The 24,257-nt window shown below is 53.4% G+C and overlaps 8 protein-coding genes across 8 annotated transcripts; 5 read left to right on the top strand and 3 right to left on the bottom strand.

Moving 5' to 3' along the window:
* Positions 1-1,582: 1,582 nt before the first annotated feature.
* On the top strand, positions 1,583-1,759 carry COCVIDRAFT_85302 (hypothetical protein; the record flags this gene model as incomplete). Its single annotated transcript, XM_014706458.1, has 1 exon — positions 1,583-1,759. A coding segment is annotated over one exon (177 nt), but the record flags the coding sequence as incomplete, so codon positions are not given.
* Positions 1,760-2,252: 493 nt separating this feature from the next.
* COCVIDRAFT_85403 (hypothetical protein) lies at positions 2,253-2,681 on the bottom strand (the record flags this gene model as incomplete). Its single annotated transcript, XM_014706457.1, has 1 exon — positions 2,253-2,681. One exon carries the CDS (start codon positions 2,679-2,681, stop codon positions 2,253-2,255), a length of 429 nt encoding a protein of 142 aa, XP_014561943.1.
* Positions 2,682-3,764: 1,083 nt separating this feature from the next.
* Positions 3,765-6,794, top strand: COCVIDRAFT_33175 (hypothetical protein; the record flags this gene model as incomplete). Its single annotated transcript, XM_014706456.1, has 5 exons — positions 3,765-3,829; positions 3,880-4,025; positions 4,100-5,581; positions 5,638-5,889; positions 6,703-6,794. The coding sequence occupies 5 exons, from the start codon at positions 3,765-3,767 to the stop codon at positions 6,792-6,794; spliced, it is 2,037 nt and encodes a 678-aa protein (XP_014561942.1).
* Positions 6,795-7,026: 232 nt separating this feature from the next.
* COCVIDRAFT_85607 (hypothetical protein) lies at positions 7,027-7,299 on the top strand (the record flags this gene model as incomplete). Its single annotated transcript, XM_014706455.1, has 1 exon — positions 7,027-7,299. A coding segment is annotated over one exon (273 nt), but the record flags the coding sequence as incomplete, so codon positions are not given.
* Positions 7,300-10,138: 2,839 nt separating this feature from the next.
* On the top strand, positions 10,139-11,572 carry COCVIDRAFT_11597 (hypothetical protein; the record flags this gene model as incomplete). Its single annotated transcript, XM_014706346.1, has 3 exons — positions 10,139-10,707; positions 10,803-11,097; positions 11,219-11,572. 3 exons carry the CDS (start codon positions 10,139-10,141, stop codon positions 11,570-11,572), a joined length of 1,218 nt encoding a protein of 405 aa, XP_014561832.1.
* Positions 11,573-14,462: 2,890 nt separating this feature from the next.
* On the bottom strand, positions 14,463-16,191 carry COCVIDRAFT_85650 (hypothetical protein; the record flags this gene model as incomplete). The annotated part of the gene is made up of 2 exons (XM_014706454.1): positions 14,463-15,306; positions 15,503-16,191. Coding segments are annotated over 2 exons (1,533 nt in total), but the record flags the coding sequence as incomplete, so codon positions are not given.
* Positions 16,192-19,942: 3,751 nt separating this feature from the next.
* Positions 19,943-22,418, top strand: COCVIDRAFT_85219 (hypothetical protein; the record flags this gene model as incomplete). Its single annotated transcript, XM_014706453.1, has 3 exons — positions 19,943-20,194; positions 20,756-20,966; positions 22,144-22,418. 3 exons carry the CDS (start codon positions 19,943-19,945, stop codon positions 22,416-22,418), a joined length of 738 nt encoding a protein of 245 aa, XP_014561939.1.
* Positions 22,419-22,691: 273 nt separating this feature from the next.
* Positions 22,692-24,173, bottom strand: COCVIDRAFT_85334 (hypothetical protein; the record flags this gene model as incomplete). Its single annotated transcript, XM_014706452.1, has 1 exon — positions 22,692-24,173. One exon carries the CDS (start codon positions 24,171-24,173, stop codon positions 22,692-22,694), a length of 1,482 nt encoding a protein of 493 aa, XP_014561938.1.
* Positions 24,174-24,257: the final 84 nt, after the last annotated feature.

The following is a 24,257-nucleotide window of genomic DNA, read 5'->3' as shown; positions in this document are numbered from 1 at the left end:
GCGAGCGACCCTTGGCCTGGACTGTTGAGATATCAGGGACCGTTGTACAAAGTGCCACAGCAGTTGTGTATTCATCATACGGTTTGCAAACAAAGATATCCAGTCATGAACTTCGTAGCGATCATTCTGATATATTTTCCTCTTTCGGTATATCATCCATCTAACTAAGTCTTCGGCCACGTCCAACTCCACAGTCGCTTCGCTTTAGGGAGTGGTGCTGTAGAGCGAGGATATGTGGAAAAAGAGATACTGTATACTGATTCAAGAAAAGCCTCTAGGGCTCTTCTCTCGACTCGGTATCGCATTGATGAAGTCCCCTTAACATTAACGCGATAAGGCACGGCGCACAGACCAGCTGCTTACCGTGGTGCAAAAAAGGAGCCCCTCCACCTAGGGGACTTCGCGTAGTCCATCACAGACGTGAAAAAAGAAAAGAAAAAAGAAATGGACTCGCGGGGAATCGAACCCCGGACCACTCCCAGGCGTCGTCTTGCGCTTTTGAAGGCGGAAGAACTGATGCTAAGGGAGTATTATACCACTAAACCACAAGCCCGATTTCAAGCTTGTTGCTTGACTTGATGTAAGAATAACAGGTTTGGCAACTTATCACATACGTATTGAAATTGGAACGGCGGCGAGAGCAAAAGGGGATTTCAGACTGCGGTGGGTCGGTAGCGGTGGGGTTCTTTGGGGTGGAGAGAGCAGACTAGACACGCTTCTAGACCCTTGGTGTAGGTATCGGGCCTACAAACTTTTTCTGGTATGGCCTTCTGCACTTTATGAGAACTTCACGCGCAGAACTTCAGTGTTGGTGTTCCGCGGTATGTAACCTGGCCGTCGTTTCTTATTGCGGCAATGCGATATTCTTCCCAGATCAGCTAGAAATCCATAACAGCACATAACTCGCAGTATCAAATCACGGTGTCGTGAATTCCTTGTGTCTACTAGGAGAAGACTCTTGGTGCTTCAATAGCAAGTTAAGGCCCTGCCCGTATTATTCACTATGCAACAAAAGCCATTGGGATCTGAAGCAATACTAATAGCCTACATTCCATAGCAACGATTCTGGCGATTCAATGCCCACACTCATGCATGTAATTGACCCTTTGAAGTTATTGAGCTTGCGGTAGTGGCATAGTGGGCAGTCGATGGTTCTGATAGATCAAGACACACCTTGTGCTACCAGACCACAGAATGCGAGCTTTTGGCATAGGCAGATGCAGCCTCTGGTCTGAGCAGCCTCATCACAGGCACCCACGCACACGATTGCGTCTGAGGGACGGGCGCATCGACCCGCTCGGGGCTGGTCGGCGGCGATAATATTATTCGCATATCATGGCACCACGTGTGCGATGGGTTGCACGATCTATCTCTGCCCGGTTAGCTGCATGAACAGCCGGAGATCTGCACGAGGCCTGTCAGGCGATGGCACCCTCTCCAATGACGTCGGGCTGGACTTAGAGAAGACGCCCCAATCACGCGGGGATCCAGGCCTCAGCACGCCGTGGCGCGGACCGAAGACAGTCGCTCCGGGCCCTTTCCGCACGCAAACCATAATAAAAACGGTCCCTTATTCCAACAAGCATCCCGACCCACACACTGGGAAGGAGCAAACGACGAGCTAGACCGCATTTCGCTTAGACTAGCGCAAACACAACCGCGGGCACATATTTTCTCTGCCCTGGTGGTGCCCCTCGGTTCCTCCTACAACGATCCAAACTCATCAATTGGTGCCAGTACGATTCAATCGACCCTTTGAATCTCTTACCAGAAGACACCGTCTTTCAACGTCACTCCCTCCATTACTCGTACGACACTTCCAGTAAGACCAATGCCCGCACCATGTGCCATGCGACTGCGAAGTAATATCTGACAAGCATAGGTCTCTTCCACAAACTCAATCATGGAATACCAAGCACCTGCTCCTGCTGCTGGCGCCGGCGGCCGTGGCTGCTACAACTGTAAGTTGAATATTACCTGCGTTACCAAACGGCTCCCTCGCCACTGTGACCCCGCAATGGTCGACTTAGCGAGCCCTGGATTTTCTTGTACACCAAATGGGCAAGATACCAGTCGCTTTCTTGAGCAGCAGACTCAGTCGCCATTTCTGTCCTTTGAGCCGTCGTTTGCACCTTCACACGCTGTACGCGCCTTTTGCTAACAATGTGCAGGCGGCGATGCGTCTCACCGCGCTGCCGAGTGCCCTACCAAGGGCACCCCAACCTGCTACAACTGTGGCGAGAAGGGTCACGTTAGCCGTGAGTGCAGCTCTCCTCAGGCTGAGAAGACCTGCTACCGCTGTGGCGGCACTGGACACATCTCTCGTGAGTGCACCAAGGACGGCGGTGCCCCAATGGGAGGCCGTGGTGGCGGCAGCCAGGAGTGCTACAAGTGCGGCCAGGTCGGTCACATTGCCCGCAACTGCTCCCAGGGAGGCGGTTACGGCAACGGTGGCTTTGGAGGAGGTCGTGGTGGCTACGGCGGCGGTGCCGGTGGCTACGGTGGTGCTCGCCAGACCACCTGCTACTCGTGCGGTGGTTTCGGTCACATGAGCCGTGACTGCACCCAGGGCCAGAAGTGCTACAACTGTAAGTGGATACGGCTGGCAAAAGATGACTGTCACTGACTTTGTTTAGGCGGCGAGGTTGGCCACTTGTCTCGTGACTGCCCCCAGGAGACATCTTCTGAGCGTGTGTGCTACCGCTGCAAGCAGCCTGGCCACGTCCAGAGCGCCTGCCCCAACTAGAGTGGTTCGAGGTGCCGTCGATGTTTTGATCTAGAATGAGTTTCGATGCACCAGCCTGCCTTCATGCAACTGTGACGGCAGGTCGGGATTAGGGTAGCAGAGATTGCGCCCAGGCTGTGACGAATCATCGACATGATTACGATTTCCTTTCTTGTATATTTTCATTCTGCGGCTCGCTGCCGTTTTTCGACGCTTCACGAAAAGCATATCGTCGCCCGGGCATGATTGGACGGCCTTTTCCTGAGTTGGCAGTTCTGTCAAGAGAGTTGGTTATCGGAAAAGTCTTGATCCAGGAAGAGCGTTTGGTGGGAGATACAAAAGTGGGTGGATAGGAGAGCGGATCCTTACGCGAGCAATGAATGGAGCAGTGCGTGGTCTGCACGTGGACTGTGACTGTAGGAGAGCGACGTCTCTTTTGGCGGATGGCTAGTCTTTGGGTTGTGGCCGAGCAGCCAAAGACTCTGACTGAGGTTGAATAAAGACACGAGAAAAGTCCCCACGATTGGGTGGGCTCCTCAACTTATACCCGCGCCAATTTCGTGCACCGTGATGGACGTGCGCTAAGCCAGGTTAACCTGTGTACAGGATAGTTGACATGCAGTACTCAAGGAATGTGTGGGGGGCACGGAGCTACAACGGGCAAACTGGGTAGCCTATGCGAGGGAGAGAGTGGTTGGAATGGGAATGGGAAATGGCGTGATGTGGTGCATGGTTAGGGCTCACGGTAAGCTGTGTATTGAAGAGTTTGTGATTGAGATGCCGGCAATGTGCAATTATGTCATATTTCCATCTTTTAGCAGCAATGGCCTAATGGTATTCTTATGCCCGCACTGGTGGTGGTGCACTTTCTGCGTTGACGTTCGCCAAGCCCAGGTATGCCCGCGTATGTTCGTTTACATCCCACCCAAGCCCAAACAACATATGTTCAACCAACGGCGCCCACGACTCGACACACCACCAACGACGCGTCAATCGCAGCAACACGCGTACCCGGTACCACCACTCACTCCTTTACAAAATGGCGCCCCCAAAGAAGCGCGAAAATCGCGAAAATAATTATTACAACGTCGGAGTACAAGGAAGGCACGTAAATGCACTTTGCGACTTTGCGCGCGCATGCTAACATTGCGCAGAAAGACAGGCATCACTTTGGCAGACAAGGGCGTTTATGACGAACATGGCCTCGAACCAATTTCTGGCATTTTCTCATCTCCCGAGAAGTCTCCACCCAAGCGCAATGGAAACGCGACAGGATCAGAGTCGATGGAACTGCAGGAAAGTGCGTTTGTTCCACAGCGCTCGTCAAGTGCAATGTTGCGCGTGCAAAAGATTGTATTCTGACACTACAATCAGGCTCGATTCCAGACTTCACCACATCCAACCAACTCCTGCGCAGCAATCGAACAAACCTCCCTCCGCCTCGATCGCGCTCGCCCAAAAAGACTCACCTTGGTTCCTCGCCACGACGACAATCTTCCATGGTGCCAAGAGGAAGCTCGGCCGCCCCTTCTAGTCCCATTCGCGCTTCGTCACATCCGATTGCAAGGCGGCTTGATTTCGAGCAAGACGAGTCCAGCCTGCAAGAAACACCGGCACTGAGTGGATCAGGTGCGCGACGCGGAAGACGTTCAGATGTGTACGATATCCCCGAGGATGGCGAAGAATCCCCACTTCCAGAACCGAGTGCGATGATGGAAGAGAGCATGGTCCAGCAAGAACTCATGGCGAATGAGGCATCCGCCATTTTTGCAGAAGAGAGTTTTGTTGCACAGATTGGAGAAGAATCAATGGCTGACGAGGAGGCTGTCGAGGAATTGGTTGATGAGGAAGAGTCGGAAATTGTCACAGAACCTGTTAAACAGCCAGTCAAGAGGGGCAGAAAGCGCAAAAGCGACGCTGTAGATAACCCAGAAGAGCAGCCAGAGGTTGCAGAGAAGCCACGGAAGCGCGGACCTGGGGCACAGGCGTCAGAATCTCTCAAAGGCAAGAAGAATGGGCCTGCGCCTACTGTCCAGCGACGGAGATCTCAGCGTGTCTCTGATATTAGTGAACTAGAAGCCAGTGCTAGCGAACTGCCTGCCGACACTACCTTGGACGAATCTGAGCAAATCGACGAAGCACCAGTGGCACCGAAACGTCGAGGGCGCCCGCCACGCGCACAGCCTGCGGCAGAGAAGGAGAACACAGTGGCATCAAAACCGGCAAAGAATGCGGCTACGAAGGAGAAGAACGAAGGAGCCTTCAAAAAGCCTGGAAAACCTCCCGGAAGACCCAAAGCCAACGCCGAGCCCAAGAATAAACCGCCAGCCGCCGAACCCAAGGCCAAACCAGCACCAAAGACGAAGGAGAGCTCAAAAGCCAAACCAAGAGAGAAGGCACCTTTAATTGATGATGTCGCTGCTGGCAAACTTGTGGATGTATACGGAAACCCTCTGAGCAAACAAGACATTGACCAGATGTCAACTACGTCAGCCGGGTCAAGATTTGGACGTGGGCGTCATCTCTCCGTCTTCCGAGAGATAGATCCAGAAAACGTTGCTCGTGTTGGACGAACAGGCAGGCATCGGGTCGCGCCAATTGATTTCTGGAAGAATGACCACATTTCTTACGACGTTGACGGAAGCATGACATCGATTGTGAAGAGCGCGGCAGTAGAAGAGACACGGAGACAGAACAAGAAGTACGGACCCAAAGGCAAGAAGAAGAGGCTCACAATGGTTGAAGAGGAGGATATTGAGCTGGATCCTTGGGAGGAGAAAGATGGCAGGCTCGTGGGTAACTACAAAGGCTACGATCCAGCCATTAACAGTGCCTCTGATGAGATTATTGAAGACGGCAAGTTCAATTTTGTGCAGGTACAACAAGTCTTTTTTGCTGACTTTTGATCACAGATATTGCATGGGCGGAGAAGGGCATCCAACCGCGAGAAGTCGGCGACGGCGGATTCAAATTCGCAAAGATTGGCTCGAGCGGCTCCTTCTTCAACTGGGGACTCATTGAGCTGGGTCCTGACCAGATGAAGCGCACAAAGAACTCACGATTTATGCACATGGTCTTCAATGTGCAATCGGGCACCGTCGAGGTCCGTGTTCACGAGAACGAATTCACGATTCACAAACATGGCATCTGGCAAGTGCCTCGAGGTACGTTTAACTTTTCATCTCCTTCCTTTCTCAATCGTTTCCCCACACATCGTTCCCTTTCAGTAGTTCTGTTCCGTTCTTTGCATTTTTCTGGTTTCCCGCCCTTTGCGCGTTCTGCACAACGCGCCGTCACTTCACGCTCGACGCTAGAGCAAACATGATGCACAATGCATCCCACTTTTTTCTTCGCACTTACGCGCTCTCTCAACATGTCCTGCAACATCACACGGTCCCCAGGAACACATAGCAGCAGCGAGCGGACCCATCATGTGGGGGCCAAGCGAGAGGGCGCCTATTCTCGTCACATGCGGAGCTACTGCCGTTGTCTGCGTGGTGCATGGGGCTGCGTGGGTACCTCACTTGCATGTTGCGTTTTACCCCCCAATTTGGAGACGGCGAGTAGCGTTGTGTGCCCTTGGCTTGGCTGGACCTTTTCCTCCGATTCGACTGCTGGCTGCTGCGCAAACGACAGGTACTTTCGTTTGAGGCGGCTACCGCGCGCGTTGTGTGGACCTCTCTCTCCTCAACAACGCAACGAACATAGAACACCTTTGGCTGTTGTTGTTTCTTCGCTTTGCAGCCAGCCCCCAGTTTTTTTTTCGCAGCCCCGTTTTCGTTCTCGCCTTCCCTTTCGCTTATTTTCCCCCTTTTCTCCATCACTTCCGTTGTTGTTGATGCTTTGCGCTCTTGACGCGCTTGCCGGTCACAATATACCGCGTTTCGCGCGCTGATTGGCCCCGCTGGTTTCTCCATTTCTATACATCACATGAGGTATTTTTTTAAGGGAAGCTGTTGGCTAATTTATTCTATTAGGGAATACGTATAGTATTAGGAACATTGGGTCTGGAACAGCCCGGGTTTTCTTTGCGCAGGCAAAGGAGAAGTTTGTGGATATTGAGGAGTAGATTTGGGGCTGAGGGTTTTTTTTTCTCTGGTGTTGAGGGTTTGGTATGGTATGACATGGGACAGCATAGCATGGTATGGCTGGGTTCTCAATTTACCTTCATAGTCAGTAGCATGACTTGTTTTGCGGGGATTCCTACATCTCAACTTCTTCTTCTTCTTGCCCATGCGATGCATCAGCAGTGTACCGGAGAGGACGAGACTTCTAGCAGTATATGCATATTCACTTCATAACAACTACATGCCTTATCCCCTCCCCCTTTTGGCCTTTTTGTGAAATACCACATCTTCACTCTTCTTTGCTACAAACTACGCAGTACTGTACGCGAGCCTATGCACTCCTACCATTCAAACGGTCATGCATACAAATGCTTTCTTTTTTTATTGTCTATATGCACATATCAAAACATACATGCAAACATGTACATCCCTTCACCTTTTTTACCCCTCACCTTTTTTTTTCCTCTCATATTCTTAAACACTCCCTTCTTTTTCCTACACGTCTAGCTGGGACCTCAACATCTCATCTCCCCCACTCCGTTTTGTCTGTCGGTTGGAGTGTTATCAAACTACGTTACCCACGATGGCGTGTATGGACTGAATGCGGATATATCCACATCTGCATTTTTTTTTTATTTTCTCTCTATTTACACACACAAGCTTCTTACATGCCTTTCCCGCCGCAATTCCACTCATGGGGGGGGGGGAAGTCTTGGAGCGTACATATTTTGTGAGGTTGACTAGTGTGCATCTCCTTGTCCCTCTTTTTCCCTTTTGCAGTGTAGATATACATAACATAATACATGTGTAGTGTCTTTTTAAATGTCTCGTCCACTTGGGAAGTTATGTAATCTAGTTTAAAACCTCCGGTTTCTCGATTTATTTTTATTTTTTTTTCCCTCCTAAACGCATTTTACCTTTATGATGATTAAGTTTGGGTATGTTGGAGATGAGATATACGACTAAGTGAACGAGAGAGAAAGGGATGGCCGTACAAGTCTTGGTGAAGATAAAGTAGTACGGCTCTCAATTTTTTCGAAGAAACGATATCGAGGGCTTAGGCTTGAGTACGACTCTACGCCCATCCAGTGCATCCACACTCCTCTATCTAACCTACAACCGCGTATCTAGCTAGAGTGCGAGTGGTGGATGCATATCGTCTCCGCATCGCGATCACCATATCTCATTACGATACGAAGTGTTGGGGTTGAAGTAAGTCGTGATCGAGATGGAGGTAGAGGCAAAATGTAATTAAGCTAGAGTGGAAGCAAGGGTGTTTGAGATGTGGAGAATATGTAGGCGATACGTGGACGTGGGTATAAAGGCTTATTTCGCATTTTGAGTATGTATGGGTATGGGGCTTGCAGGGTTTGAGATGAAGGTGCTAAGGTGTTTGTTGTTGGGATTGTAGGTGAGGGCTTGAAGTGGTTAGGAGAGTGGTGAGTATGATGGGAGTGAGTTGTGGTGTAAGATGTAGTTTGGTATTTTCTATATACTACTTTTACTTGTAAAGGGTATCAATATGGGTATCATTCTTTCATCATCCGAATTTGCAACGTGGAGAAACACGTCCAGGCTCAGACATCGAGAATTGCACCACACACAATCATTTCGCCAAAGACGAAGACTACAAACATTCTGCATAATCTTCTCACTCACCTCAATATCCAAGCGGTGTACACCTTCAAGGCGGTGTAACTCAGCCTCAACGCCTCTACCAAATACCAAGCTGATACTACATGCAGCCACAACATATGTACGTCCCAACTTTTCGCAAAGACCTTGCATGCCATGCACAAGCGGCAACTAGCAGCAGCGACATCAACGTGACACAAAAACGGACATTTCCGGTAGCGAGGGTATCGTTTCCAGCTTAGTGGAGAGCATGCAGAGAAACGCATGGAAAGTGCAAGTAAGTAAAAATGAGGTCGTCTAGCTCTAGGCGGTGAGAAGCGGTGTAGATAGATAGGGCGGGCGGGCGGGGCCCTGCATCACGTAGGCCCTACATGAACGTTCCTGGCGTAGTTTGTCTTCCGGTGAAGATGGAGACTGACAGAGCGACGGCGCCGAGAAGGGAAGTGGACGCTTGTGGGCTTAGCAGAGTAGAGAGATTTTGCAGTGGCCTCCAAGATAGATTACGGAGCGAGAGCCAGGCGACTGGGGCGTCTTGAGGCGGAACCTTGGGGGGGATTGCCAGACTGACATGGCCTTGTCGTGGCTTGAAAGTAGTGCGGCTTTTGTGGCGCTGCGTGACACCGCCTCTATGGAACAACTGGGCACTACGACAAACATAGAGGACAAGCGGTGGGTCGATGAAACTGCAATGACGTTAAAAATTGATAGCATTTGTGTCGTGTTGGTCGAGCTGAAGTCGTGTGGGCTGCCTTTGTCATCAGATCGGAAGATGGTATTTGGGGTTGTTGTCGCTTGTTAGTTTTAACTAGCGAAATGGCCAGTTTCCGCCTGGATTCTGAGGCCGCACAGCCCTAAAAATACTCCCTTAAACATACGTGCCGGCCGCTGTCTCGTCATGTCGTTCGTCACAAGGGTAACCCCCTCTGACGACGGTCCGACAATTATGGCAGTCGAGGATTTCCTAGTCTGGCCCTATCGACGCCGTTGACGACATGTTTTGTTGTGTACGGGGAATGCCGGCGTTGGAATCCGAGGTTTGATGCATGAATCGCCGTGTTGGTGCGCGAATTTGGGGGCATGAACGGATTCGGCCAGTTAAGCGGTTAACTTCCTGATTAAGTTCCGATGAACTGGCAGCGAACTACTCGATCGGCGATATTTGGGCAAGCGTGGTCCTTGGAGCTATTGATAGTCTAGCACAGAGGGCGTGGGGCCAGTGTAGCATGTAAGGCACAAAGACTGTTTCGGCTGCAATACGCCGGGCAGGGCCTGGGAGATATTCAGTGCAGAACTCATTGCATTGTGCCGAACGAGTCGTGGTTTTGATGCAAGTGGCACGCCGGGGGGCCTCGGGGTGTTGCGAGGCGCGCGCGACTCAATATGCCATTGTTGGATGGGTTTTATCGACCAAAAAGCATGCACTGCGACGCTTTAGGCCACGTTCCAGGGTAGGCGATAACGGCGATGCAACGGTGTGCTTTTTGGGGGCACCCAGGCAGTGGGTGAACGGGCATGTCGTGGACAACAGGGCTGGGTGCAGGCCAAATTTGCCCGTTGCAGTGCCGAAATTGAACGGATGACGGGTGCATGTTTCCTGAGACGAGCTTCTGCTTGAACGCTAGCGTGAGCGCGAAGAAAGGGCTGGCGATGGGGAGAGCAGACGAGAGCAGGGCAAACGTGTGGGTGGGGAGGGCATCTGGAGCCATGGTTCATGACTGGTGGACATGGCAGTGGTTGCGACATGGAACGGCTTTGGATGCCCCTTGGTGGGCTTGGGTCCGAGGCAGCGATCAGCGGTCCCGGGCGATCAGAAAGTCGCGTGTTGGATCCATCCATCCAGCGGCGAGCGGGACCATGGCCGCGAAGCCAAAAGCAAGGCAGGGAAGAAGAAAAAAGGAGGATTGCAGGCACAGGCACGAGGACGGGGTGTGTGTGCGTGTGCGTGTGCGTGTGCAAGGGGCCAGGTAATGGTCATGTGATGGATGCGAGGAAAGGGAAAAAAAAAGGTGCGGTAGGCTGGACGGGAACGCCCTGGCTAGCGAGGCAAGGACAGCCATGGCGGGGCTTGAGGAGAAGAGGCGGTGGTGAGGCTGGGCGTGTAGTGAAAGGGTGTCGTCATGTGCAGCGGTGGCATGAGTCGCGGTTGGCGAACAGGTGGGAAATTCAAGGATGCCTAGATAGGAAGGCTTCTCGAAGGCCCAGGGAAGAAAAGCCGTGCCATGGTCGTGTCATGGTGGTGGATGGGTGGTTGGTGGCATTGCCTGCTTACTACCTGAGAGAGTAAGTAGAGTACGTCTGTCTGGACAATGCGCAGCGTGCACGTCCACACATGTATGTAGTAAGTAGCAGGCGTACATGCTCATACCCATACCCAGGCGGCTGCTGCGACGATACACTACCACTTGGCCATGCACCCAAAGTCGGCCCGCCAAGCATCGAGATGGCGGCGGCGGCGGGCGTTTACACAGGCTGGCAGCTGGTGGTTCGGATCATGCGAACAGTACTGGGCGCATGCAGGGCCAAGCCGGGGGAAACAGTTTTACCAGCGAGCAGCGTCGAGGGCGTTCAGAGGCCAGGACGGCCGAGAAGACAGCACCGAAGCAAAAGCCGTCGCAAGTCGAAGGCAGGCCGTCTTCTGGCGTCATGGTGCATGCATTGACGGTGGGATTGGTGTGGGCGTGTGCGTTTGGTTATGCCTGAGGTTGTGACGACGACGACGACGGCTGGGGGAGCGGGCGACGGGTATGCCGTGCAAGGGGGGGTTGGGGACACACACCACTTGTCATGCTAGCGGCCTTCTAGAACAAAAGAACCCCCAAGCCCGGCCACAAGAGTGCATGGCCTGACGCCCGGGGCACAAACTCTGCCTTGGGCCTGTCCGCTAGCCTGTTTCAAGCCCGTTCATGGCCGCCGACCGTGGGCGAGGGCGGGAACCGACGGTCCATGGCATCCATCAGCCTTGTGCCTCACTGGGCCCGGCAGCTTTGGCCATGGCATGGGAGGGAGGTCGGGGAGGGGGGGAGAAGACGAGGAAGCGAGCAGGAACAGGGGATACGAAGAAGAAAGGGGGGAGACGAGGAAGAAAGAAGCAGAAGCAGCAGCCTCCGACGTCGCCGTTGCCGAAGAACAAGAAGAAGAAGGCTAAAAGGAAACAAAACAGGCGTGGTCTGATGGGACATGGGATGACGAGTGCGAGGAGTAAGTCGTCGCCCAAGGCCCGTCGAGTCGAGTCGAGTCGAGTCCAGTCAGGACTGGATCTTTTGCTATCGATAAGCCAGCCCTACACGGGTCAAACATGGCAGGGCCGCGCAAGACCAGCCGTGCAATCTTTGCTTTTGCGGGGCTGAACACCCTCTGCAAGAACCATGACACACACACACACACCTACACACACCCACACACCCACCCTCCAGCACACCACTCTCCCATCCACTCCCCCTCCCAAAATAGCCTAACCCCTAGCCACCATATGCAAGGACAGCGAACCGTTCATGCAACCCGCACTTGTTCTCTTTCTGCTCACCACATCCGCCCAATCACTAGCCCCTCACATGTCTCCAGTGGTAAGAGCCCTGTCTGCAGTCCACTGGCCAACGCACTCGACACCCTCCTCCCAATTTCCTAGCTGCAACACCCCCCCTCCCAGGCCACCCCCCCCAAACACGTCTAGAAAAGCCTACGACACATACTCTCACACACACTTTCTGATATTGGCGTCGGAAAATTTTTTCTCTTCAACCATGGCGTCGCCTCTAGAGTAAACTGCCCTTGCTGCGCGCAAACCCACCACACCCCTGCTTCATTGGAAGCGGTGACAGCGCAGCTACCCCCCTCTACACTCACACACTCACACACACACACAAACCCCTCCCACCCCCCCCTTCAGCGTCGGCCACGTAGACGCTGCTTGACCGACTTCTCGAGACTTGCATCGCCCGCTGTTACGTCACCGGCACCGCTTAGTTTGGGGCCCAAGACCAGCAAGGGCCATTCTGGGGTAGACGAGAAACGAACCTTACCAGGTCTTGTCTCTTCAGTGTGTGTGACTGTTATGTGTCCATGTTCACCGCCACATCTTTGTTTGCCCCCCCCCCTCCCCCTCCTCCCCCTCCCTGCTTTGCAGCAAGGGAAATGCCTGACGACATACAGTTGGCCGGGGTGGACGTGTCAAGAAGGAAAAAAAACTTGGTCGCTGAGCATGTCATTGAACTTTGTTGAACTGAACATGGTACTTCCCAATTGCTGGGGAGGGGTCTAAAGTGTTTCTACGACCAAATTCTTTTCCATTCTATACCTGTGTGTGCCATGCGAAACCAACATGATTGTTTCTCAAACCAAGTTGTGCCGTTTTTTTCTTTACAAAGAAACATGATAGTTATATAAGATTTTTTGCAGTATATGTATATGTATATATAGATATAGTTATATGTAAGAACGGAAAAACAAAATAGTCTAGTTACATAAAAAATGCCCATTGAAACAGTAAAACGCAAAACTAAAACGTGAGACGTGTAAAACCCACCCGTAATCCATAAAACCGCGCTATAGCAGATGTTCTAAGCCCCACCTTCCCAAGCAAATGCCTATGCCGCAGAACGAACCCTTCCCACAGTGTAGGGGAAAAAAGGGGGGGGTGGGAACGAAGGGGGAACCAGATGCGCATTTTTCTCTGCATAAACAAGAAGACGAGAAATAAGCAAAAAAACGCTAACAAGATGCTCCCCAAGAAAGATGCACACAACCGACCCCGCACAATGCTTCCCCTCCCTTCCCGGATGCAACGAAACAAAAACACGCAATGCAATCATGTAAACTCGCGATGATGGGGGAGAAAACAAAACATTCAAAACAAAACACACACAGAGAGAGAGAGAGTATAGGAAACCATGACTAAACAGCGCAAGCAACAAAGATGCATGATTGGAAAGATGGAAGGAAAAAAAAAGGGATATGATGATAGCCAAAGAAAAAGAAAACCAAAAAACACATGTTTGTGTGTGTGTGTGTGTGTAGGACACAACACGCCCAAAGTATAAAGCAAAAAAAAGAGAACCCACGCTAAATGCCATGAACAAAAAAAGTGAACATCATGATCTTCGCATAAAACGGGGGGCCAGGGGAGGAAGGGAAGGAAGGGAAGGAAGAGGAAGGAGGGAAAGAAGAAGAAGAAGAAGAAGAAGGAAGAAAGACAAGCCATCAACCTACATCCCCCCCCTCTTCTCCCTCCTCACCCACCAGATCCCCCTCTCCCTCCGTCGCCCCAGTCCCGTCCCGTCCATCCATCTAGTAAAAAAAAAGCAACAGCAAAAAAAACCCACACTCCCCTCCCCATCGTGCGCATCTCGAGAGTAAGGGGTGGTGGGGGTATCCATTCCCTTCCTTGCCTTTCCCTTTGCAATGCGCGCCATACCCCCAAACACCCATCCCATCCCACCCCCCCAAAAAAAACTCCATTGGAAAAAGCACACGCTTTCTAGACCATATAACAAAAAACTCCTCATAGCCCCCCCCTTACGGTCCCGGCCCGAAAATGCTTCGTATATCTTTTTCCCCTCTTTCCTTCTTCTTCTTCTTCTTCTTCTTCTTTTCTTCCTTTCCCGTTATTCCAATCGGCCAAGTAGTAATGGGAAAGAAAACGTGTATACATATATGAACATGGCCCAAAAGCACGCGTGCGCGCGCGAGTAAAACAAGAATGACAAAAGTCTATAAAAAATCCCATGCAAAAAAAAAGACAACGTTTTCTCTCTCTCCAGCGCGAAGGAGGAAGTGAGAGTGGGGTGGAGGGGGGGTAGGGGTAGGGTAAAGGTAAAAGGAAAAGGGTTTCTTAAGATCTATAAAAACAAAAAACGTTGTGAGACTATAGAGTAAAAAGAAGATTCGTTTGAGCGTGAATGTATATGTAAGAAAAAGCGGTGGTGGGACCGGGGTTGAATGCTGAGATGAAAAGAACGCTTCAATTGCGAAACAACAACAGAGGTGTAGTTTTTCTGGTGGTGGTGGTGGTGGTGGGGGAAAAGGAGTGGGATGGGAAATCATGGCACGGTGGACGTGGGACGCTCGTAAGGGGAGGCGAGGGAGCGGCGGTCCGAGGTGCTATTATCTTCGGGGTCGCGTTTGAGGCTGTGAATACTGCCAGTGTTGCTGTGTTGGGACATTCGATCTGGGCTGCGCATCGTATGTGATTGTTGTTGTTGTTGATGCATGTCCGAGGGATCTGATCGTGGGGGTGGTGCAGAGGTAGCAGCTGCTGGGGCCGACGAAGCGGTTTCTTCTTCTTGCTGGCGGCGCCGTTGGTAATGTTCCATGTAGCTGAGGCTCTCGCCCTCTCGTTTCAGTGACCCCGCCATGTCCGGGACGGGTGCGGTTCGCGCTCCGCTGACTAAATCTTCTTCGGATCGCGGGTGGATCTGTGGGAGAGGTTGGCCGAGTTGCGGTGGCACGCTCGAGCGTGAACGAGCATCTGCCCGTCGCCGGCTGAAGGAGCTGTTCCGCCTGCGTCCGACGCCGACGACACCGCCTCCACCGCTGCCACCGGCGCTGGAGCCACTGTCTGTGCGGTGGTGGTAGCCGTGTATCGGGCCTTGGGCCATGGGCGCCGGAGGTGCTTGGTGAAGCTGCGGTGGCATCGGCGGTGGGTTTGGCATCAACTGAGCTGCGTTTGCGGGAGTAAAGCCATGGGGTGCAGGCGCGGGTATGACAGGCACCTGCGATGGCGAGCTCATGCCTGTTCCCGTTGCAGATGGGTGGAGCTGAAACACTGGCGCGTTGGCGCGCGCACTCATCTCCTGCTCCCCCAACTGCCAGTGCATGGATTCGGCTGAACGCCAGGGAATACCCATCTCGGTAGCAACCTTCTGCCACATTTGGTCCTTGAATCTATTTCCCAAAAAAAGTCAGTATTTGTTTTTTTCGCCCTTGTTGTGTCGCACGTGTGTGTGAGATGTCTTTTGTCTGCGGCCTGCCTGACCGAACAAACCAAAGAACATTCACTGCCAGCCTCTTGGGGAAGAGGCGGCCGTCCAAAATAAATTAAGATCTAGCCGTTTTTTTTCGCTCTTTCTAATGTACGTACCGGGCGTAGAGTCGTGCTAGCTTGTTCTTCTTCTCCTCATCCCAGATAGCTCGCTTCTCCAGGTAGTTTTGGTATCGCAGGCGGCACGAGATGGAACTCCGTCCGGGAAGTCGTTTTGCAATGTCATCCCACTTCATGCCTTGGCCCCGCAGTTCTATTGTTAGGTTGTCTTCTTCAGGAGTCCATTTGGATTGTTTCTTAGCGGGGCTCTCGTCGGGGAGTGGTGTTTGGGATGCCTGGCGCTTCAGTGTTGATGGAGGAGAAACATTGGTAGCTGCTGGGCCGCCGTGGGCAGGTGTGGGTCCATGGGGTCCTGAGTAGAGTTGGCGGAATTGAGGAAGCGGCGCAGACTCATTCCGTCGGTGAAGCTCTGCAATGGCGGGCAAAACGGGTCCTCCTAGCATTGGTGCAGATCCTTTGGGAGCTGATGTTGGTGCCTGTGGGGGGTAGGCAGCCATGGGAGCATAGTGTTGGGGGGCAGTTGCGTAGCCCGGCGATCCAGTTGCATACGCGGGCGATGCTCTTTGCGCCGGCGACTGTGTGTAGGCTGAGGGTGCGGTTGTGTATCCCCGTGTAGCTCCGGTTGAGTGAGATGCATTAGATACTGAGCTCTTCTTGCTGGCCGGTGACTCGGAGCCCCGGGCGCGGGGCTCGAGAAGGAGATTGATATCCAGTGTGAACGAAAAGGACCAGCGTTATGCCAGCCCATAAGCTAATGTTAGGTTTACGTTGTAACGTCTCCGGGCTCCACCAAATGATTCCAAAGATTGCCGACGATGACGACAACAAGTAGGATTTCCTAGTAGTGTTTTTGCGGTTGTGTGTGTGTGTGTGTGTGTGTGTGTATGCGTGTGTGTATTGGTAGGAGGAGCAAAGCAAAGTAAGATGCAAAGCGCCGACCAAGGTAATGACGGGAAGGGACTATGCACAAGATTGCGTAGTGTTGGCTAAGGTGAGGTGACGTTGATGGGTAAACACAACAACAAGTCGGAGGGGAGGGGGGGGGGTGTAGGCGGGAGATGAACAGGAGAGGACAGGCGTGAGGAGAGGAGTGAGGTTCGGATAGACTAAATGTGCCGAAGAGGGAACCAGTTAACCAGTTGTGAGGTACAGTGGATGATTGACGCTCTAAGTGGTCGATCGAGCTATTTGGGAGATGGGTCGGGGCCGGGGAGCAGGGGGTGAAACAGGCCAACCACTTGGTCTGATGAGTGACGGTCGTGCTGAGCCACTGACTTTTGCAGGTCGAGCAGGTCGGGGAGGATAGCGTTGGAGGGATGGTGGATGCGGTCTGGTAGGAGCGAAGTAGGGTCTGAGGGTCTGAGGTACTTTGTCGAGCATGGATGTGCGAGTAGAGAGAGTTAGCGTGCAACTGTAATGCTAATAACAGGCATCCCTGCGAGGCCCTGGCTGGCGCCGCATCATCGTCCGCGGTAGGGATAGGGATTCCGGGGGCTTGGGATCAGGATGTACCCTTTGCGTCTGTGACTTGACTGACTACCTGTGCGCTTGACGCCTTGTCGACTCGTGCTGGCGGCGCGCCACATTAACGACCCACAGACCACGACGACACCAGAGCTGATCTGATCTAAGGAAGCATGTCTGCCGGAGATTTTAGCGAGCGCCCAAGAAGAAAAAGGACAGACGCTCCCCCTCAGGCCCAAATTGCGGATTGTGGCTAGCAGCTAGAGCAGCTAGCTTGACACAAGAAGCACGACACCCGTTCTCGCTGGCAGAGGCGCTAGGATGACGTGTCTTGCGTGGTGGGAGGAGTAGTTTTACCTAGTTGTCTGTCGTTTTGACGTCTTACCTTGTTGTTGTTACTACTATGCGCTTCTCTCTCCTTCTTTCGCTTTGGCCTCTCTGGCGCTGGCTTCGGCTCTGACTCCGGGCCTCTGCGTATGTGTGCGTATGTGTGTGCTCGCCCCGTCTTTGGGGTCTTTGCATTCATTCGCATTTGGCTTGTCTCGCCTTGCCTGCGTCCATGGTGGGTGAGCCGCCGTTGACGAACGAACGAACGAACGAACGAACCAGCCCGTCCGTCCGTCGTCGCCCACTCCACTCGGCGGCAGTGATGGCCTTGTTCGTATCTGGCACGCCTCGGACGGCCGGTGCTGGGTCTCATTTGCTGCCCTCTCGTTTCGTCAGGCCTCAATGCGCGTGCCCAAGACAGGGCTGGCGGGCGGCGGCGAGGGCGGCGAGGGCGGCGTTTGCAGACGAGCAACATGGAGGATATAGCAGGGGTGCTGGCGGTGCTGCTCCTCTTTTTTTTCTGCTCTCACTCTCTCACACTCCGTCACGGCCACGATCGTCGACCAAGATGGCAACATCCGGGGCGTGTTTCCTGCAGCGCTGGCCAAGGCAGCGAATCAAGGCGACACACAAGCGGTGAACAGCCTCAGGGATTCGCGCAGACGGTTCGGGTTCGGACGAGGTCAAGCGCCATGACATGGAAGATCTGCAGCATGCTCGCCCTGCTCCGGCTATCTCTGACGCCAGACGCGTCGCTACCGAAGCCTTGCGAACGGCTGACTTCATTGTAGCGGTGCATACATGGTGATGTGTTCACGCCCGAGGGCTGCCAACGGCCACTGTGGCTCCACGCCCTGCAATATCTGCCTCGACGGCTCCGGTCAAGCCCCCCCACTGTGGGCTGTGAGCGCCCGGCGATGCACTAGAAGCATGCCATGGCATGCACAGAGGAGCGGTGAACTGCGGTGAACTGCCGGCCATGCCATGGGCGTGACGTCTAGCTTGGATGGAGCCGTCGTTGCTTCGGCCTGACCCGTATTCGACCTGGCCTGCCCGCTTGCTTGTGTGTGTGCTGTCCTGCTCAAGTCTCGTGCCCATGAATGACGGAGCCACGTTGTGTATGTACCATACTATACGACGACATCCGTCCATCCATTCATCCAGCCATGCCGCCTTGCCAGTGCAGTGCAGTGCAGTCCAGTCCAGTCCAGTGCAAACATGATGCGATGACCACGACGACGAGGCGTCGCACTGCCAGGTCATATCTGCGTGCGCCGCCCCCCCAAAATGCTCCATTGCATCACTGCCTCGCTGCCAGGCCAAGGGTTCGGATGATGCGCATTAAGCGGTGAGGCCTGTCGGTCTGTCTGGAGCCGTGCATGCACATAGGCTGTTGGTTTGCTATTCACGGATGGCCACTGTGAGGTTGGCGGAGACTGATGGGTAGTAGAGCACGCCCCCTCTCTTGTCGGCCACGGCCACAGCCACTTGGGGACGGGCTTAGACGTGCATTAGCCATGAACAGCGTCCCCGTGCGTCCGTGAACGCTCGAGTCAAAGGAGAAAAAAAGGGCTTTTCATCGGCGACATACTTGAAGCACCCGCTTCTGCCCTCGGGCGGATGCTGCAATACCTTCCTGCACCGGTCCGGCATGCCATAATCAGATTCCCACAATAAAAGCCCATGACAGTCTGGGCCTGCCATGCTCTCTAATAACCCGCCGTCCCTGTTAGTTTGTGTCTACGCTTGACAAGCACCCATCTAGTAGTGATAACCATGTCTGAACATATACGCCGTGTCACAGCCGCCATGTCTTGTCTGGCTGGCCGCTTTCTTGGCTCGATGCGGATGCAACACGTCAATCTGTCGGCGCAGCACAATCCTAACCTCGTCTGTCTATATATATATATATATATATATGTACTTACATACTACACACAAGCATACTTGGACAACTCGGGCATGGGCACAATAACAGGGGAGAGCGGTGAGCCGAGTGCAAGGGCCGGCTGCTTTCTTCTCACCAGCTCCATTTATCACATAGTACATGTACCAATGTGAGTACTTAGTACATACAAGACGCCGGCGCCTCTGCCCTCGACGCCCGTCCGTCCGTAAAACACAGCCGGCGCAATATGGTTCTGCCTTGGCTGAATGAGCCATGGCTTCGGCCAGGCAATCGGAGCCGACGAGCATTGGCGCGCGTTCCTCGACTGCACAGCAGCGCCTCTTGGACCGAGTGACCCGCGCAGAGACATTGCCAACGCATGGCGCGGGATCGTCGCTGCAGCTCCCACGGCAACGAGAGCAGTGATATGAGCGCGTGGGGTCGGCGTGGGCAACGGGCGTTCGTCATGTGTTCAGAGACATTCACTCGAGTTGGAGTCGTGGGCCTTGGCGCTCGCTTCACATGCCCAATCCGGCCGTCCTGCACGCCCCCCAGCCCTATCCAATGCCTCTTTCTTGCACCACTCCAACTCACCCACCCCCAGCCCGCATTACCAGCGGGTCACCTGTCAGGACCAGACAAGTCATCCATTCCCCCACTGCGGTTGCTGCTTGCTGTCGCATAACCGCTTCTAGCCTCGCCCGCCACTCACCATTGGCGCTCCCCTCGCTCCTCATCTCGCTCTACTAACTCCTGCACTCTCGCCCGCCCGCCTGCCTAGCTCGCTGTTGCTGGCCATCATGTCTCTTCAAAGCGCGGCAGACGTGCCGCTTCTCATTAGCTCCCCCAACTCGTCCTCTGAGCGTCGAATCTCCCCCTCGTGGACGATTGCCCATCTCAAGACACGTCTCGAGCCCATTACCGGCATTCCCGCAGGCTGTCAGCAGTTGTCTCTACGGGTTGCATCACAGGACCCCGTTGCCCTCGTTGCTGCAGATGAAGAGCATACCCAGCTTGTTGCCTTCCCGCTGCAGCCGTATGCCGAGATCGCCGTAAGTCCTTCTTCTCATTCTCATTGCATAGCCACTGCCAGCCCTGTCCTTGACCCGTTTGGTATGCTGTCCTCTCGCCGTCTGCCACATCTCCTTGCCATTCCTCTCCCCCCCCCCCGGCTTGGCTCCCTACTCCCCTTGAAACTGCTCTACTTACTCGGTACGTGCATGTACTGTGTCTTCTCTCTTCCTATTCGCTCTTGCGTGTGGCCGCATATCCTGCCCTGCCCCGCAATGCACACACTCTATCTTTGTCAGCCTGGCAGTCGCGGGAAAATCCATCCTTCGGCTCCTCCGCCGTCGTCTGCCCACTTGTGAGCACGGAGCCGTTGGGATGTACTGAGCAGTGCGTCTCCTGACTCCAATTGCGCACCTTGTTATTCTCTTGCCCATTTGGTCTCCTTTTTTCTTTTGCTCGGCGCCTCGGTCCTATTTGACACTTCATCTTGCCTCACGACACAACCCCTGCACAGACCGTTCAGCTCCATAGTTCTTCTGACAGGCCTCTGCCAACAAATCAGTGCCCGTACATGGCCTCTCGTGTTGACATGCAATCTCTAGGTTGTAGATACGCGTCCACCCGCTGCACGTACAGACTTCAATGACCTGTCCGCCGTTGAGAAGTATGAGATGCCGGTGGCAGAGTACGAGCATCGGACCGATAGTGTTCTTGCATGGAAGAAGGCTCAAAAGCTTGGGCGATTTGATCCAAACGCTCCCAGCATAGAACAACAAAAGATCCGCGCCTCTGAGCGTGAAGTAGAAGAGAGAGGTAAGCCTAACCGTCTCCTTTGCAGCTCTAGGGCCACGTACTCGTACGACAGTGGTGGCTGTGTTCTAGTAAAAAAAAAGCAACTCTGGGGCCAATTGACAATTGCGGGTATTGCTCTGGTTCAACCTACTCGTACACCATTACTCCACGCGTAATGTACATGGCTCAAACGGTTCCCAAAGCCGCGGCTGCACAGATCCGAGTCCAAGGCCTCGCCACAGACATCATGTCAGCAGGTTTCATCCAGTCATGAAGCATCGACAAGGAAGTAAGCATGTCAGACAAGCACTTTCTAGACCTGATGCCGTCTCACCGAACCGGTCGTACAAAATATACTCTTTTCAGTAGCCTGCATGACACCCTGGGCCCCCTTTGGCCAGGGGCCCAATGCCATCTGCGACAGCGTCTGCACACGTCCAATCGACAATAGTAAACTGGCAATCGAGTATTGCAGGTTTCGGTTGCCTCGGGGGATCGTTTATATCTCTCGCTTTATCACTCTCGCCTCGCCTCGCTTCCCGTCCCGCTGGGAGCTAAAGGATCGGAACGAGGCTCCCCGAAACTCAAATGCAATGATAAATCCACCTGTCACCATCCTCACGCTCCAAACTTCCTTTACTTGATACTTGGTTGCCGCAAGCCACGCCTGCAACGAGGAATTGAATGCCTGGACCAACATGGTGATGGTGGTCGGCGGGTGGCGGGGCCTGTATCAATTATCGCGCGCTACAGCCTTGAGGCTTGTATTGGAGCGAGGATATCGCTTGTGCGTCTAGACAATCAACGCCGCAGCGCATCGCGGCTGGAACATGCCGCCGGTCCCGCCTGTGCATTGTCAGTTTGTGACCATACTCCCCCGTTCAGGTCTCAGCGCCCCTCACAACGGGCGCTTCACATGTAGCAACTCCTCTGTGTGTGTACCAGAGGGGGGCAGATTGGCGGCTTGGAACCTGCGCGACTCAAAAGGTCAATCACTTCGGAATCATGTCGCTCGATTATCGTCGCTACCATTTGCTCCTCTGTACACAAGGCTGGAGGTTCAAACTAAGTTAGGCTCCGCTTCATAGCAAGGGGGTGGCCACTTTTATTTTCGCTACTCATGAGCAAATCCGGACATACACTTTACTGACTGACCCACACCAATACTCGAAGAGCGATCACTGACATATCTCACTAGGTCTATCTGTATCGAGTCGTGTTCGTCTACTACCCGAGTCGGATGCACGCCGCGGCACAGTGTCGTACATTGGGTTGATCCCAGAGATCCCCGGCATAGGTGTCTGGGTGGGGGTCACTCTTGACGAGCCGACGGGGAAGAATGATGGTTCCGTCAAGGGCAAGCGATACTTTGAGTGTGGCCCCAACTATGGTGTGTTTGTGCGGCCCGAGCGATGCGAAGCTGGCGATTTCCCGCCTCTTGACATGGGTGATGAGGATCTTGAGGAGATGTGAGATCATTGCATTGTGCCCAAAGGCCTAACCCTACATACAATATATGCAAAACCTTTTGATGCTTGCACCAAATCAATATCACACATGTATTCTCCTCGGACATTGTACATGGCAAATCCACCAATCTACATCTACTTGAAATCTTGAAATCTTGAAATCTTGAAAAACAAAAAACAAAACGAAAACATGACAAAACATCTCAAGACAAGAACCTTGGCATTACGTTCTCCCCCCTTTGCCCCCCCTTGTGAACCACACTCATCCAGCACTCTACTACAACGGCAAAACCCACTCACCCTCATTCCTCGGCTTAGCAAGACTACTCGCCTCCCTTTTGACAAACCGACCATACCCCTTCTCACCCTTTAACCCGCCATGCTCCCTATCCCACACCACCTTCCCCCTCAACACCGTCCACCGCGGCCACTGCGTCATGGTCCTCCCTTCAAACGGCGTATAATCCACATCATGATGCAACATGTCATTCCTGAGCTCAAACGGCTTCATTATGCCCTCTGGATACCACACTACCAAATCCGCATCCGACACGCCCTCTTGCAACGCACCCTTTCTGGGGTAAAGTCCATATAGCTTCGCCGGATTTGCCGCCGTTAGTTGTACGAATTTCGGCAAGGGAAGGCGGTCAGCGCTGAGGGTGAGTGCGAGCCGTGTTTCGATGCCTGGGCAGCCGTTTGGTATGTATTTGAAGTGACCGTCTGGGTAGGCTTCGGAGATGCTGGTTTTCTTGCCGGAAACGGAGTCGTTGTAGCGAAAGGGACAGTGGTCCGAGGAGAGGATTGTAAAGGTGCCGTTGGAGAGGCCGTCCCAGATGGCGTCGCAGTCGGCGGTGCTGGCGCGGGGTGGAGGCGAGCAGACGCATTTTGCGCCTTCGAAACCTGGGGCCGAGAGCGAGGACGAGGTGAGGAAGAGGTATTGCGGGCAGGTTTCTGCGTAGATTGGTAGGTTGCGGTCTTGCGCGGATTTTATGTGAGAGGTTGCGGAGGGAGTGGAGACGTGGACGATTAGGATGGGCGTGTCCATGAATTCGGAGAGGGAGATTGCGCGGTAGGTGGCTTCTGTTTCGGCCATGGGTGGGTGCGAGGAGCCGTGGTATTTTGGGGCGAAGAGTTTGCGCTTTTCGAGCTGTGTGGTCATCCAGTCGATTACTTGGCCGTTTTCCGCGTGGATCATGGTGGTGATGGAGTGGGTGCGGGCGTGGAGGAGGATGTCGAGGATTTGGCCGTCGTGGAGTTGGAGGGCTTCGTAGGTCATGTATATTTTGAGGGAGGAAATGCCTTCGGCGCGGAGGATGGGAAATTCTGAGAGGGCTTTTGGGGAGGGGTTGCCGACGATGATGTGGAAGGAGTAGTCGATGTAGCAGTTGTCTTTTGCCCGTTCGTGAGTTGCGGCTAGGGTGTCGAGAAGGGTGTCTTCGGTCTTTTTTTGAGGCGCAAATGTGATCATGGTTGTTGTGCCTCCGCATACGGCTGATCGGCTGCCTGTCTCGTAGTTGTCTGCTGTTGATCCCTGGCCGAATAATGGGGGTTCTTGGAGATGGACATGTGCATCTACACCTCCTGGCATCACGTATCCCCCCTCGGCATCTATTATCTTTGTTGCTTTGGCATCTCCCAGACCCCCTCTTGGGACTACCTTTGCAATCTTCTCATCTCTGATGGCGATATCCAACTCTTGGATATCTGTTTCCGAAACCACTACTCCATTGATGACGAGCAAATCATATTCGGCTGCCATTGTGTCTCGACCTTTCTCAATCCTTTGAATCAAATGGAAAGAGAAGCAGAGAGAACAATGGCATTCGAAGATACATGTCGTCGG

Source organism: Bipolaris victoriae (genome assembly GCF_000527765.1).
Source record: "Bipolaris victoriae FI3 unplaced genomic scaffold scaffold_3, whole genome shotgun sequence".
Classification (NCBI taxonomy): Eukaryota; Fungi; Ascomycota; class Dothideomycetes; order Pleosporales; family Pleosporaceae; genus Bipolaris; species Bipolaris victoriae.
This window is presented reverse-complemented; position numbering and strand designations above follow the sequence as displayed.